Raw genomic sequence first — 16704 nt, 5'->3', positions numbered from 1 at the left:
GTGCTAATATCTGTATGCTGCCACAACATTTCTCTTAAAAAAACAAAACAACCTAATTTAAGATTGTTACTGAAGAAGCAATAAATGAGCGTTAACATAATTAGGTCCTACCTAAACATAAAATGAATATTTTAATGTTAATATATTTAAAACTGCAGATTGCTTTCCTTGTAACATAACTGCGTTTTTAGTTTTGTTAAGGCTGAACGTAAGACACCACCCATTAAACACTTTTTTTTTTTGCTGTATTGTTTCTTATAAAGTTGTGAAATCCAACAGGCCTGCTGTACCTGGTTTAACAGCTATGTTCTCAAAGCAGTTGAGGGTTTATACTAAAAGGTCCATTTTAACACGCTTAAACTTTTTACCTGATAGAGAGTTGTTTATAAGCAGCTCTTTTTTATACCATGCTCAAGTGTTGAGCCACGACTTTTTCCGATAGTTGTAAGTTAATAAGTTGTGACAACACTGAAAATAAATAAGTTACATTTGTTGTTGGCTGCTCGTTTGTCAGTTTTTAACATGTAGCTGATATAAACAAAGCAAGACAAAAAGTTACAAGAATATAATTTAGAAATGTATTTTGGATTGCCAGAAACCGCGTTGTCTTATGGTTTGAATTTGAAGACACTATGTGTGTTTGTGTGTTTGTCGGGGTCAACTATTTTATATCAACAATTTCTGCATATTCCCAGTTTGTGGTGAGTTATTTGTGGTTTCAGTAAATTCCAGGCTAACACAGTTGTGGTTCTTTAGTGGAATCCGTGTGCAGCTGTCTTGCAACTCATCCCCTCTCCTTCTAATTCTCTTTCTTTCTCTGTGTCACACACACACAAACAAAATGTTTGTCTAGGTCAACTCTGCTGAGTGGCCATAAAGACTTATTGTTGCCATGTCATGATACTGAAAGACAAAGAAAGTGGATGTGGGTGTCAGTGTATCCACCATCACATCTGTTAAGCTTTGGTACAAAAAAAGATTCTTTACTGAAGTCAAAAAGCTAAAGGCCCTCATTATACGAACCCTCTGTGGCCCCATCACACTGCCAAGCCCAGAGTCCTATATTTAAAGCAGTGATGAGTTCTATCAGCAGGAGCAGAACATGTCAGATTTAAATGAAAAGAAAATCTCATAGCTGTAGAAATCAATTATCAATTGAAAACCAACATGATTTGATCCACTTGATTCTGTGTCAGGATCCAACTTTAGTTGAATCAGAGTGTTCAGTCAGTCAGCTCTGAGTCATACAGCTCACTGCCAACTACAAGTCATCAATTGTCTCAATAAACAAAGACAAACAAAAGTTTTGTTAGAGTGCTGCAACAAAACAGTGTGTAACTCTGGGAAGTTACAACTCTGGGAAATAACCCCACAGGCAAATCAGAATCAGTGCACTCTAAGACGGGTTTATTTATTTGCTCAACTCAATATGGCCATCTGTGAATGTGGAGTTCAAGTATTAGAGTGTTTCGTCATTAACAAAATATAAATCCTGCGTTGTCTTTTAGTCAGTGGTTTTTTGTTATGTGCTGAAAATGAGAAATCTCTTTAAAGAGCCTAATAACACCCTTGTCCCCTGACAAGGATTTGGAAACAATGTTCATGATAAGACTGGGCATGTCGGTGAAGCAATATGAATGAGCAATATTATGTTGTCAGGTGTGATGTCAAAACAATTTTTTTAATGATTGAAACTTACTTCCTGCCCCTGAAGCACCCATACATCCCAGCCATGTTGCAACACTGAAGTAGAGCGAAAGCTTGAAAATTCTTTCCCCCAAAATAGGAGAAGTCCTCACTCTTTGCAAAAAAAGTTTTTTCCCTGGACTGTGGAAAATGAAACCCTCAAATCCAACACCTGGTGGTTTATTTCCACTCCTTTTCCTTCCTGAAAACGAATGACTTCTCCCTCTTTGCAGCAGAGAAGATGTAGGACACAAGCGTAGATGACTCTCTTCAAGTCAAACCATCCTGTGAGGTTCCTCCCCCTTTGGAGCTTCACTAAAGTCAAACTTCAGACATTTCTCCAGAGGTCAGAAGCTGATGCAGGACAGCCAATTCCAAAAAGCAGTCCACGTTGTAATACAGCAGGTTGAGAATTCAGAACAACAGGAATCTCTTTCTGAAATGAATCAGGATCAGACGTGTCTTCAAAAACAAGAAAAGGACTTTTTCCCCTGTCTAATCCTGGCTTTGCTAGTATATTACAAGTCCTCGGACAGCCGTGTGGTCAGCTAGAGGGAAAACAATTGACGAAATGAGTGAAAGGCTGCTGCATGCCTCACTCCTCTCCTCCGAGTAACCACGGCTGGTAATACTGCCGAGGGAGGGCTGGAGGGGGAAGATAAAGAGGGAGGAATGAGGGAGGAGGCAAGTGGGAACAAGCGACTGCCCCCCATGACCTTATCCTCCACACTGTTCTACTCTTCCTGCTTTTCTCTGTCCACTGTTTAGTTGTGTTAAAAATGAATTATTTTATAAACTGACAAATGACAAGGTGTTATCTCTATGCTGAAACAGTTGTATTATAACAACCCCTTGAGTTGTGTACCTTTGACAGTCATATAAGACGACTGTACCCCAACTTGTGGCTGGTCTGCCTCAACACTTGGTATAAAAAGATATACAAAGATGGACAAGATGACTGCCCCCCAAAAGGGAAGCCAAAGTGTCTTGATCACCCCCTAGTGGCTGGCTGAAGTACAGGCCATAACCCCAAATCCTCCTTGTGAGATGACAGGACATATTAAAAAGATGTCAAATACATTTTTCTCAAAGATGTTTTTGTCGTCTTGGTTAGTTCTTATCACACTGTGAATTTGAAATTTGAATTTGAACTGTACGTTCAAGCTTAACTTCTTCACCAAGTTTGGTTTGAATTGATCATTTGATATAAAAACAGGCTGCAATGTTACGATTGACAGCTCCTCTATACCTCTGCTTTATCCTCCAATCGCCACTGCTTCGATGGCAAGATGGCAGCGTTCGTATCTAGGATATTTTGGCTTTGGTTCTGGAAAGTGAAAGGGAGTGGAGACACATCCTCCATCTATAAATACAGTCTATGGCAATTAGACAGAGATTTGTAGTGAAACATTAGATGCTTTAAATAATGTCAGGTTACTGCCAGCTGGTTATAGTGAGAAGATAAATATTATTTTTCCAACTCTACATACCTGCTGATTAGCCGACCCTGATATTATACTCTAACCAAACATCAATCTTCATGCCTACACCTAATCAACTCAACCAATAAACATAGAGGTTGCTGGTCTTGTTAAGCAATTGTGTGACCAGTGGTTAGAATATTAACCTGCTAGGATCAGTTCCTGAGATAATTTAAGTTGTAGCTGCAGTTTCTCAAAAATCTTTTATTGTTTAGACAGATATTATTTCCATGCTTGGCTGCTCTTAGGTTTTGACAATAATTTTGCTGCATCAGGTCAAGAATGTGCGAGCTGCTATTGCACAGTTTAGCCTCCTGCATATCCTTGGGTAGAAAAGTTAAGCTTAGCTGCCATGCACATTATATGACAGGCACCAGAAGTTTAGCCTTGTTATTTTTCCGAACATGTTACTTAATGCCTGTTTCTATTTGAGGAAATACTATCCATCAAAATGTTGAAACATTCCTTAAAAGGTTGTCATCCGTAGAAAGAAGCCTTATATTGTTGAATCACTATGGATTAATTCTGTATATAGCACACTGGTACATTATTCTGTTCTACTTTCATACAATGGATTTCCTTTTTTTTTATTAATCAATATACAGCACTTAGTGATGGCAGCATCAATAGGACAGATGCTTGTGATGGGACCATGACGGATTTTGAATGTATCTGCAAAGCATGAATAGTGTGTGTCAGTGCCACCAGCAAAGCACTGTTGATGAATAAAAGAGGACGTAGTGTATATTAAAAGGTTTCTCTTTCATATCAGTTTTAGCCATCAAAACTCACTGTATATCACCGTCCATCTAGTGCTTACACAAAAAACGCTCACGTTAGGAGGCCTAGCGGTCGCAACAGCCTGTCGCAGCTAATCATGATAAGTAGGAAGCTTAACTGAGTACAGCTCCCAGGACTTATGTGTGTGTGTGGCTACGAGGTGAATTTAGAGGGTTGATCCCGAGACTCCCTGCTGCTCGATCCTCTCAGACATACACGATTCAAAGAAGCAGTCAATTTTAGCTAGCTGGCTACGATTATGTAAATCATTGATAGTAAAAGCAAATTGACTTTTTAAGCGTTAAAGTTAAAGTTTCCAAATCTACGTCTAGTAAAAAGGCTTCCACACCCAAGCAGGACCTCTGAACTGAACTCCGTAACACAAATACACTAAGTATGGTGGTAGTGGTGAGGCAGCTGCAGGGAAATTGGCCCAAGAAAGTGACAACAACCTCCAAATCACATCAGTCACATTAATCATTCACTGGAAGAGTGGTGGCAATGGAATGAGTTTCTCAATTCCTACATGCCCAGACTGATGTAGTGATTCATTGTGACTTAGACATGTTGAAATTGATTTAATCTGTCCAAGTCACTGAACTGTATGTGTGTGTGTGTGTGTGTGTGTGTGTGTGTGTGTGTGTGTGTGTGTGTGTGTGTGTGTGTGTGTAAACAAAGACAGTCAGTCTGAATCAGTTGTACAACTCAGCAGCTCCACATCATGCTGCAGGGATTGAGAAATTCCTTTACACAAACACACACAGACACACTATTGAAATGTCTTCCACATGACATTGCCAAAAAGCATCAAGAAGGACCCTCTCAGGCTGAAGTACACAAAAGACTTCCACCATTTTAATGTATGTGTGTAATCAGTGTTTCCACCAATACATTCGGTGCTGCCCCAGGAACCAGGAAGAAGGGATTTCCCATCCTGAGTCTCAGTCTTTGCTCCAGAAGGACAAGCTCTCACTAAGTCAGATTCAGGCTTCTTGTTCTCTTGTATTCATTTCAGCATGAAATAAATCTGCATTTGTTGGATTTTGTTGGATACATTCAGTCTGGTTCCTCTTATTACAAAGTTAATTTATATATATATATATATATATATATATATATATATATATATATATATATACTGGTTAAGTTGCCGTTCTGGAGGCAGCTTCTGGTTGTTTATAACAAGTGGTGTTTTATATACTGAGTTTTATAATTTGTGTTTATCATCTGCCGCTTGTCAGGGCAGGTCAAAGTAGTTTTAGTGATGGTAAAAAACAGGTTGAAACACAAAAAATGACTAGTTCGTAATTGGGCAAGTGGATGCATCAGTGGGACCTCGATACTCCTGATCGCTATTGCGCAGACTGTCCAAATGACGTCACAGATGCAATATAGCAGCGTTCAGATCTGGGATAGTTTGGCTTCCTTTCTGGATTGTGGGAGGAAGTGGAGAAGCTTTTCTCATCTTTATAGACAGTCTGCAGGTGAGAGTCAACTAAAACATAAAGGCTGTGGACTAAACTACAATGAGCTTATGGGGACTAAAAATCTACTAATCAACTTTACACACAGTGATTTGATCCATTGTTAATAGAACATTATCCATTAGTGCAAGTTTATTGTTCATTGCAAACACAAACCAGGCATGTTTCTTTTCTTCTTTAGTGGGAAAATGAACTTGGCTCCAAGTCTTTTGCAAAGGAATCTAAATACACCCCTGTGGAGGCAGATTTATGACCGTGCACTTCTTTTACCTCCAAAGAAATCAACAAGAGCAGTTTTTCAAAACATGGAGATCCAATGTCTTTATATACGTGTGTATGTATTCCTTTGTTGACATGGCACAGTTCACCATGATACGTGTATGTGTACATGAGTGTGTGTATCTATATATCTATCTATATAGATACATATATATATGCATTTATCAATCATGCGGATTACTGTTTACAGAGCCAAGAGGAATGTCGGTCAGTTTCCCTTCGAAGAAAAAAAAGAGGGGATGTTGGTATTTCCTGAAACGGCTCTCGAGCCGTGCGAGAGAGAGAGAGAGCGGGAGAGAGAGAGAGTGAATATCAACGATAACATTATGAGCATCTTCTTAGAATATAATATGAAAAGACAACTGAACTGTTTTAAAGTTCATTTGGGTGTTTTCAGTAGATTTAGACCTCAGCTAATATTAGTGTAATCATATAGTATCCAAGTACGAAATATAAAAGGTTTACAATGTAAAACATTGAAACAACTTTTGAAAACACAGTAAATTACAATCTATATCAACTTGTAACAGGAGATCATATTATTTGTAGAACAAAAGTCATTCAGTATGATCTACATTGATATATTTATTATAAACCTTTTCAGATATTCTATTAAACTAGTTTAAAATTTGTGAAAACATCTTCATTAGTAAATTGATCTGGCAAGGGTGTGGTATGGGTCAGGGATGAACCCATTACATTTGATGCACATCTGGATCAGGGGGCAGATCCAGGAGTTATTTGACACTTTCTTTAACATTGTGAGAAAGAGCATTTTTCAACATTATTATTAAATCTTAAGTCTTTCATTTCAGTTGCATTGATTTTTGATTTCATCTCTTCCTATGTAAACTTACGGCTGTATACGGCTGATGCATCTGGTTTAATTGTAATTTACTTTGTTGGAAATTAAAAAATTAATGTTGCAAAGTTGCAAAATTCCCTTTTCAACATCAAATCTCCAGCCATGTTGCATCACCTGACGTGACTACTGCGTGCTGATTCGCTGAACAGAACAGCACTGCTGCAATATATTTAACAGCAGACATTTTGCCTTCTCACAGGAAAGTCACAGGAGTAAAGGGTGAAAATATTCATAGTGAGTCTTGAAGACATCAGAGTCTATGTTAAGACTCACCTTGCTGACCTGAACATTATGATGACTATCATCCATCGATGGATGAATGTCTTTCTCATAGATGTACTATATATAAAGACAGCACATGGCTCCAAACATGTTGGGACTAAAACATGTTATTTTGGAAAACAAAACTCCAGAGTGTTTAACTTTGGTGGATTTGTTGTTCACCGACTCAGAACAGCCTCCGCCGAGCTGAAATGTGATTCAGATTTCTGGACTTGCGGTCAGCCAAGAGGCCCTGCTTTTCTTCCCTCTCCACTGGTTCAGTATTCCTTCCATCCCCTTCCTCATCTCCACTCGTCTTTTCTCTCTCGGCTGGCTCTGGTTCCTCTCGCTCGCCCACCCCTGCAGAGCAACGCCTTTTCCTTCTCCTCTCTTTTGTGGTTTCTCTCCTTCTCCTATTCTCTCCATTACAACATGCACAGGCTGATCCAGATCTCTGTGTCTGTGCACAGGGAGGGAGGAGGAGGGGAGTCGCTCTGTAGCTCTGAATTCCACCTCACATCTGGAAACCATCTTCTCTCTCTTTTTGCCAATCCCTCGCCCCCTTTCTCTGTCGCTCTATGTTGTAATGTAAATAGCCCTGTAATCAAACTGCCTTGCATTGGGTGGTATGTATGTGTATGTGTGTGTGTGTGTGTGTGTGTGTGTGACAGAGAGATACTCCACACTCCAAAAAGTTGCAAACGTCTCTTCTTTCACTCCATCTTAGGTCGCAGCTGAGGTTTATAGGGCGATAAAAACAAACAGCTTTCTTCAACTCACCTTAGCTCTGTGTGTGTGTTTGTGTGTGTGTGTGTGTGTGTTTGTGTGTGTGTGTGTGTGTGTGTGTGTGCGTGCGTTCCTGTCTACCTTTGTGAGGACCATTTTAAGTATTGACCCAGAGTGAGGACATTTTGGCCTGATCCTCACTTTTTCAAAGGGCTGTTTCATGGTTAAGACTTGGTTTCAGGATTAGGGTTAGAATTATGTTAGGTTAGGGATTTAGTTTGGATGGTCAAGGTTAGATTAAGGGTCTAGGGAATGCATTATGCAGAGGAGTGTCCTCACTAAGACAGAAGTACAAATATGTGTGTGTGTGTTTATGTGTGTGCGCACGCTGAAGCAACAGGAGGCACCCGAGCGGTTGATTCAAAGAGTTTAACGACAACGTAATAACATCAAACTGAAGCTTTTATTGAGCCGCGACACACGACGGACGATGCATCTCATTGCTCCGTCCAGACGTTAATGAGTCGACTCAGCAGCATAATATTTTCTCTATGCTGAATATTTTCTTTGTGCTGAATATTTCACGTGATACTGCAGGTTCGTGTTTAAACACACTGCAGTGACATGGTACACCTCACGTCTGTGTTTCAGGTCAGCAGGTTTGTCTTTAGGCATGGTGAAGTTTTCACAAACTGACAACAGATGCTTTCGTCTATATCTGCAGATGTGATTTTATTTCACAAGATAACTTCCACCTGTTGTTAACTGTGTTTCAAAGCCTGCAGGAACCAACCCCAGCTCCAGACCTGATACTCAACATACAGCAAAGCATTACCAGATATCACGAAAAAGACTTTTTTATTATTTGTTATTCTTTGCCAACACAGGAATTATAGAGGAACAAGACAACTGAAAGGACAAAAATAAACTGCATGACTCTTTTCAAGATGATACATGATGATTTAACCTATAAGTCCAGTCATGGGATCATCATGTGTCTGGGCAGAAAATCTACTTATTATCACTTACTTAGATATATATATATATATAAATATACATAAACAAGCTAATGCAGCTTTCATGTGTTCATCAGCATATTCTCTATTCTGTTCCTTTGAGCCTATTGGTGAAGCAAACAATACTGTTGCAGGCAAAGTTTCTGAATAAAAATACTCAACTACATCATCAGCCTCAAGATTTTGGTGCCAATCTATCCCCAAATAGAGGAGGTTACAATTCAGAACTTACAATTTATTGAAAATTAAACTTCCTCAAGAAACTACAGCTATAATTGCATTTTACTTCCGTCCCACGTCGCTGTCATGTCAACAAACGCCTACACGACAAACAAATTCAAGTGTAACTTTCATGTTTTCATCTCCAGATAATTCACACGTTTCTCTGCTGTTTACTCCAACATGTCACCACCAGGCTACAGACTGTAATACAGCTCTAACAGACTTTGTGATCCTTAAACATTCACGTTACCTTTACACCCACATAATATCCATGACTAATGGCCGTCAGAGCACACAAGATAATTGTTTTTTTAAAGGAGCAATCCAAATATTTTCAGACATGTGATTATCAGCAGAAATACTCATTTAAGTGTCTATAAATGCTCTTTTGATGCATTCTTTTGAGTCAAAAACTTAAAAACATTAAAATAATCATGTGATTGCCTCATGTTCCTCCCTTAGGACAATCAATGAGAAAGACACAGCTTTCACTCAGACTGCACAGGACGCACAACAAGAACAGAGAGCACAGAGAACCCACAATGTGTCCATGACAGGACGTCTCTGCAAAACCTCTGAGGGTTTGTTCAATGACACAGTGACAGACGACCCGTCCTGTCCTCTAATCAGTGTGGCAGTTGACAGGCCACACACACACAGACATATTTATCAATGTTCTCAGTCAGATTAGCAGCACTGATGTCCTTAAACTCATGTTTCCTCCTCATCCTGCTCTGATTATTCTGACATTTTAATGTGAATGGCTTTAAAGTGAACAATATGTTTGGTTTAATGACATTTGCTTCAAAGAGAGACACAACAATACAAATCAGAAGTTGTCCGACAGCCATGTGCTCATGAGGATCAGAGCAGCAGATCAATAGTCTCTCATCCCCACACACACACACGCTCAGACTGACGACACGACTCTGCTCCGAAGTCAGTGTCTGTGTCCAGGATTACTGTGCTTCACACACAGTCAACGATAACTGTTTAATCTGGACTGTCCTTGACCTGCCTCCAACACTGAGTGCACACACACAAACCATAAACAAACACACACACAATCTCTATCAGGACGTTGCATTGACTTCTATTCATTAAGGACAGCCTAACCGTAACCTTGTTACATTTAATTCATTATATGTTTTCTGTTAGGAAGTTTATTTACCACATACAACATCCAGAGAGAAATCGACAGTGGTTAGAGCAGGGTATCTACTGAATCCACAAATGTCAAAAGCATCATATGTGAACAGTAATAAAGCAAATTCTGTTTCATTTTATGAAAACATTGACAATAAAATCTTCACTGCAGATAAACCAGGTGGGATGAACACAAAGCTCTGCACACAACGACCAACACACAACCAATAAAAACAAATAAATAATATAAATAAACAATAACTATTGTTAAAATGAAGAGATCAACCATTAATGAGTCTGACACAAAGCTTGACATGGTCCTGAGTGTGAGTGATGTGTATTTCCGGCCTTACACAGTGTGTGTGTGTGTGTGTGTGTGTGTGTGTGTGTGTGTGTGTGTGTGTGATGTTATTTACATTCCTTTTATCCTTGTCCTTCTCTTGGTCATAAAAGGTTCCTGCTCCAGTCTAATTATTCTGCTGCTCATTCTTATGATTTCTTTCAGTGGGTTGCTGTGGATTTTACTGAGGGACCTGACCCAAGCAGCTATGTTGAAGGTCATGACAGATTCAACGAAACATTTCTAAAAGGAGCTCAGGACTGTGTGTTGGACTTGAAGTCTGCGGAGTTTCTTATAGGAAGGGAACTGCTGGATTGAAAGGTGAGTTAACAAGTGATCAATTATTGTTCCTATTATTATCCATGAACAATTTATCACAACAATTCACATACTACCCTTAACCCTAAACCTAACTTACCCTTAAAGCATGTCTTCACTTAAAAACGTAATGAGACTCGTTTCTTGTCCCATAAGGAAGAGACATCTCCATAATGTGACTGTGTAAAGAGATGTAGGTCCCCACAGCATGAGTAATACCAGGACCACACACACAGTATGAGCTCACATATCTGACAGTATCACTGTGTATAAATATGTGTCTGTGAAGAAACAGTATAACTTCACATTTCATTCCTAAACTGAATTCAAATAGTGGATAGAGACAGTATGGGAGTTTTTAAAATCATTCATACATTGACAGATATTGACAGCGGCACTAGTTTACACAGAATCACTTGTGGAAATGATCTAAATGTGAAACACAAAATGAATCATGATGGAAATTGACCTCACGCTGTGATTTCACTGGGAATGAATCATGTCATGGAAAAAACACAGTGACAGTCTCAGAGCAGAGTTGATTAGTTTTGTCTGACGAGGCGCTGAACCCAGAACTTCTTTTCACTGATGTAAAAACCTTGAAAGTTGAATCATGTGCATCAGTGCCAGTTGTAAATGCACCAGAGGTGTTTTAAACTTTAAGGACATCCACTGACACCGCCTCATCATAAACACAGAACCCTGTAGTGTAGTGTTTGTCATGATCCACACACACACACACACACACACACACACACACACACACACACACACACACACACACACACACACACACACACACACACACAGCTGCTGCGGTCGACACACAAACCAGAGCTGAGCTGCATCCAGCGCAAGTATCGATCAGCAAACAAACACCATTAGCAATAATCCTCAACAAAGTAAAGTAAACTCACTGTGTGTGTTCGATCTCAAACGGCCTCAGAGTGAAGTCATCCCTCAGAGACTGAAACCAAGACATGAGCTCTCTCTCCTCTTTCTCCTTCTCCTTCTCTTCCCCCCCCCTCTCTCTCTCCCTCTCTCTCTCTGTGATGATTGGATTATTTGTCTCAGTCCTCTCTGCCACTGCTGCTGCGTTCAGGAGCGGCTCGGAAACAAGAGCACCTGCTGTTGCTCATGTGGCAGATAAACAAAGGGTCAACAGTTTACCTCAATTGAAGAAATAAACTTTAGAGACAATAAATGTAATAATAACACACTCTCACCTCTGAACACTTCCCTTTACCTCTAAAAAAGGAAGAATCTTTTGAAAGCTTATCTGATTGAAATTATATACAGAACCAGAACCGGATACTTCTCTCTACCAATCAGCTAACGACACACTTCAAAATGTTTAATGACATTTATCCAAGCAACACATTTTAAAGACAAAGATTTAACATTGACAAAGCTGGATTGACAATAAATATTCTCAGGCACCTATTGATAATTACAATATAGTGACATTTTGAACACAACTAATTTGGCTACATTCATTTGTTAATTATTTGTATTCAAGTGTATCTGTTTGTTTTCTATTCTTATACCAATTCATAAGTTCAGTAGTTAGTTTGTACTATCGTGACCATTATATTGTACATCATCAAAGCAAACATCAACAATTTGAATTGGAATAAAACTAAATTTAAGTTTTTGGGATAATCCATCAAATCAAAATAATATATTTGGGTGTTAGTATATATAAAGAAGAAGGGGAGCAAAAGTGTTGACACTTTGGATGTTGCTTCTCTTCATATTTTGTATTGTTCACTTACTTTTTAATATTGTGGTTATTGCACTGAGGTGTGGGGCAATACGTATAAAACAAATATTAGAGCCTTGCATGTATAACAGAAAAGAGCAATACTATTTAACGTATACTTGATTAATTATGTTATTTGTGAAAGAAAATAATTAAAAACAGAGATGGACATCTTTATTTAAGTTGTTGTTAATATGACAGGATTGAACTAAAATGCTGAGCAGGTTTTTGGACTTCTTGTAGTTTTTTATGATTCCACTGATCCCACAATATAATTTCCATGGATATAATGATCTATAAGGACTAGTTTTGACGTTTGCTTCCTCATAAGTTTGGGTCTTTTGATGAAGTCATTTTTACGAGTGACACTTGAATGCACCATAAACACAACGCAGAGCACCACCCAAATGATTTCTGTGCAGATAAGAAAATGATGTCCTGACTAACAGGCACTTCAATAAAGTACAAACTCTGAAGATAAATAACTGGAAAAACTAAAAGGTGAAGTTATTTCAATATCAAAACAACTCGAAGCAGCAGCTCTGGCTGTCACACTTTGTTTTTTAACTTCTGTTGTTACTTTACTGGAGCAGGATTGTTTATTCATGTACGTGTTTGTGAACCTGTTACCATGACAATCAGTCTAATTCAACATGGTCCCTCAGCTCCAAAAATGTGTCAGCAGGTGACATTGTTTCATGCAAACTGAAAGTCTTGAGCTGCAGAACTAAAAAGAAGCTGTAACGCAATATGCGCTTATTGTAAGTCGCTTTGGTTAAACAAACAAACAAACACAAACCAGTTTTTCACCAGAAACTGGTTTGTGTTTGGAAGAAAATGTCACTGAAGAAAAAGATTTTAGGATTAACACTGCCCTCTGGTGTTGGAACTTCATTTGAGCACTTACTGTGTCGAAAAACTATTTGCTTTACTGCACCTCTTACGTTGTGGCACCATCATGAGCTGCGACAGACAACTGACAGATAAAAAGTCAAAAGTGCTTTTAAATGGTCCACTTTAAAATAATCTGTCAATGCAGTGATATCATTTTGTCCTCTCCCGTATTCTACTCATCTAAAACATTCAAAACAAATGACAACATTGATAGACTGAGTATAAAAACACATTACTATTTAATCTACTCAGTTTACATATTGAAAACATTACAAACATTAAAAAACAGATACATTTTACTCTCCATTATCAGTATCGACATTCGTCACCAAAAATCCATATCAGTCAGGCTTTAGTAAGGACAATTATAAAAAAGTGAAAATTCCAAATGAAACATGTAAAATGAATAGATCCAAATATTTATATTTAGAAATTACAGTCGCCCTGCCTCCTTGAACTTGCTGAGCAGTCCATCATCGGCCCTCAGGGGGAAGTACAGCGTCCGGGTTTTGTAGTACTTTGGGTCAGACTGGAGGTTTTGGATAACATCTGCGAGGAGGTGGGCGCGCTCCACTCCGCAGCCCGGAACCTCGTAGCCCAGCTTGGTGAAGTGGATATGGAGGTGGTAGTAGGACGGCTGGTAGTGCAGGTAGACTCTCAGCTTACTGGCTGGGAGGTTGTAGCACTTCAGGATGGCCTCCTGAGTCACAACAAATCAGATATTATCAATCTTTATAACTACCATTTATGTTCTATTACAGGGTCATTCTTCTCTACTTCAGAGAGCCAAGTCTAATCCTAGCTCTTTAAAATGGAAACTATCACTTCACATAATTGTTTGGAGATGATGATTATGTTTCTCACTCATGTTTATGGAAGTTGAGGGAATACAAACATTTTCTGCCCCCAGACAAACCCATGAATAAGTGTGAGCTCACCTTTCCTCTTTGTAAGATGTTCTGGAGCAGTGGTATATGCTCTAACGTCAGGTCCCTCAGACTTTTGATGTTCCTCTTGTGTACAATAGCAATCAGGTACAAATTATTTACCTGTAGAGGAAAGCAGATTGTTTTGTGAAACTGTTTTAGTCCATAAAATGATTATAGCAGCATGGTGGAATATTTAAATATGCATTAAAGAGAAGATATGAAGTTTATAGTTAAATGTTTGATGATGCTCATAGATGTGTGCATGTATGTGATATATATATATTTCAATATATAGATGTGATCATCAATGTAAATATTGTAATTTATTGGAGGATGCTTGGATATGTTCTGATTTATATAAGTAATATAAGTATCTGTTTGAATCTGCATATATACAGTATATGCATTAAGTTTCTAAATGTGTATATATTTATATAGCATAATACATATGAATACAGATATTGCAGGCTAGTATGTATCCAGGAAGAATTTTGTTTATTATGCTTTTTTCTGATTTTAACATCATAGTTGTTTATCTTTAAGTGTATTAAATGATATCATGTTTTATTTGTGTTTTTATATTTTGTGTGGACCCAAGGGAGAGTAGCTGAGGCTCAACATCAGCTCATGGTGATCTGAATAAAAGAAAGAGAAAACTAAAGAAAAATTTTGTGTGGTTTCTCCTGAGGTCTCTCACCTGTTTTTGGTCCCATTTGAAATCAGGGAGGAGGACGAAGCCGATCTCCGGGTCCGGATCTTCATAAATGATCCTCTCAGCCTCTGCCTTCTTCTCCAGGATGTTGTACACCCACTGATGCGGTGGCAAAAACAGTCAGTGTTGTACATTTAAAAGTGAACACAGGAAATAATGACCTCTGGAGACTGACCTGCACGCTGAAACTCTGCCCCTGAATGTAAGGCAGAGTGATGGACTCATAGTCCGTCGCCGACTCCTCCAACAGAAAACTCTCCTGACGCTGGTATTTCTTCACGTGCTTCTCTGTGGCTGGAAACACCACAGTGGTCTTGATCTCTGCAAAACACACACAGGTCATCTAGTTTTCCTCTACCTGGATCAAGTGGCAGCAAGACTCAAGGACCTTCAGCCATGTGGGATCATACCACTGAGGTGAGGGGGGGGCCGCAGCCAGTACGTGCTGTAAATGTCGTTCCTCATCTCCAGTTTGAGTCTGGAGCCAGTGAAGAGGTCAGTCAGGGAGTCTTCTCCGAAGGGAATCTTCTCCATAATCACCACAGCATCCTGACCATCCAGCTGAAGATGACACGATCAACAGTTTCACTTCTGCCTCAGATCCTAATGAGACTAGTTTTACTGAATAGATAAAGAAATACACACGTGTACTTTTGCAATCCTACCCTCACAGTACTCGGTAGTATTCAGTACATCCTCACAAACAGGCATCCATTGATTTTTTTATGAAATCTCAAAACCGGAAAAGCATATGTTCCCGCTTCTCACGCCGGTTTGAATGAAAACAACCATGAAATATACTTCCCCTCCTCTCTTACACATGTCCTTGTCTCTTTTACCCATATACAGTCTCTGCTTTGACCACAGGCAGGTTGAGCTAAACATCTTCTAGCAGCAGAGCTAGCTGACCTTACCACCAGCTTACCTTTCCATGGACGAAGACGGTCTTCTCTCGGACAGACTCACTCAACACGCTGGATGTTTGAAACCCACACAGAAGAGTCTCTCCTCCATTGTTCTCATTGTTCTCACTGTCACTCTTCACCCTCTTCACGCTTTCTTCCAACTCCTTGGTTCCGTCTCTCCCATGTTTAGCCATTTTTCATCCTTCCAATGTTACTTCTTCTTCTTTTGTTTTGTTAACGGCGGGTGGCGCCGGACGTTAAAGGTGCATTAGCGCCACCTACTGTGCTGGAATGTGAGTCAGAGTGATGGGCTGAGGAAATACCTTAACGACAAAACAAAAAAATCACATTAACATCCAGTTTAATCCAGTTTCTTTAAAAAACTCACATTAACATCCAGTTTAATCCAGTTTCTTTAAAAAACTCACATTAACATCCAGTTTAATCCAGTTTCTTTTAAAAACTCAAACAAGACTTTATATTTCCCTCAATACTGAACAGATTGTTTAGGTTTAACTCTTCCACCTCACATTTCCTCAGCTCCTGCTGTGGCTTTCTCTTTCTGTGTTATATTTCTGGCAGTGACAGAAGTTCCACCGTTTCTTCCCCTAAACCACATTCACTCTGTCCTGATGGAGGTTTCCCTATTGAACACATTGTTTTGTTTAATCCTGTGTGTCCTAATCTTAATCTCTCTGATACCACTGTTTGCTCTCTGGTGTTTTTCCTGATTATTTTCATTCCTCCCACTTTTTGCTTAATTTGATATGAATGGTGTCCTTTACTTCCCTCATTGTCATGATGTTAGTCCCAGTTAATGTTTTAGCTTCGGCCTTGCTGAAAGCTACCTCCATAACTCTCTCCTTTTTTGTTTCTGATTGTTTTGCGACTGAATCTG

General features: G+C 39.1%; 2 protein-coding genes across 6 annotated transcripts in view; both read right to left on the bottom strand.

Annotated features, from left to right (window-relative positions):
* LOC109627179 (capping protein-inhibiting regulator of actin dynamics) overlaps window positions 1-11668 on the bottom strand; it is a 43248-nt gene extending 31580 nt beyond the window's left edge. For 2 of the 5 annotated variants that reach the window (XM_020083643.2, XM_020083653.2), the window contains exon 1: window positions 1700-2319. Coding sequence is in view for 2 of the 5 variants with exons in the window: in XM_020083653.2 (XP_019939212.2) it covers window positions 1700-1734 (35 nt within the window). In the remaining 3 variants the exon portion in view is untranslated. Of the gene's footprint in view, window positions 1-1699; window positions 2320-11521 lie in introns of those variants that run through there. The other 3 variants (XM_020083632.2, XM_069531191.1, XM_020083634.2) reach the window with 3 other exon arrangements.
* A 1812-nt stretch (window positions 11669-13480) lies between these two features.
* On the bottom strand, window positions 13481-16066 carry dcps (decapping enzyme, scavenger). The gene is made up of 6 exons (XM_020083863.2): window positions 15827-16066; window positions 15312-15462; window positions 15077-15222; window positions 14887-15000; window positions 14199-14309; window positions 13481-13960 (listed from the first exon to the last, which is right to left on the bottom strand). Exons 1-6 carry the CDS (start codon window positions 15998-16000, stop codon window positions 13694-13696), a joined length of 963 nt encoding a protein of 320 aa, XP_019939422.2. The 5' UTR covers window positions 16001-16066; the 3' UTR covers window positions 13481-13693.
* Window positions 16067-16704: the final 638 nt, after the last annotated feature.

Source organism: Paralichthys olivaceus, chromosome 9 (genome assembly GCF_024713975.1).
Source record: "Paralichthys olivaceus isolate ysfri-2021 chromosome 9, ASM2471397v2, whole genome shotgun sequence".
NCBI classification, from domain to species: domain Eukaryota; kingdom Metazoa; phylum Chordata; class Actinopteri; order Pleuronectiformes; family Paralichthyidae; genus Paralichthys; species Paralichthys olivaceus.
This window is presented reverse-complemented; position numbering and strand designations above follow the sequence as displayed.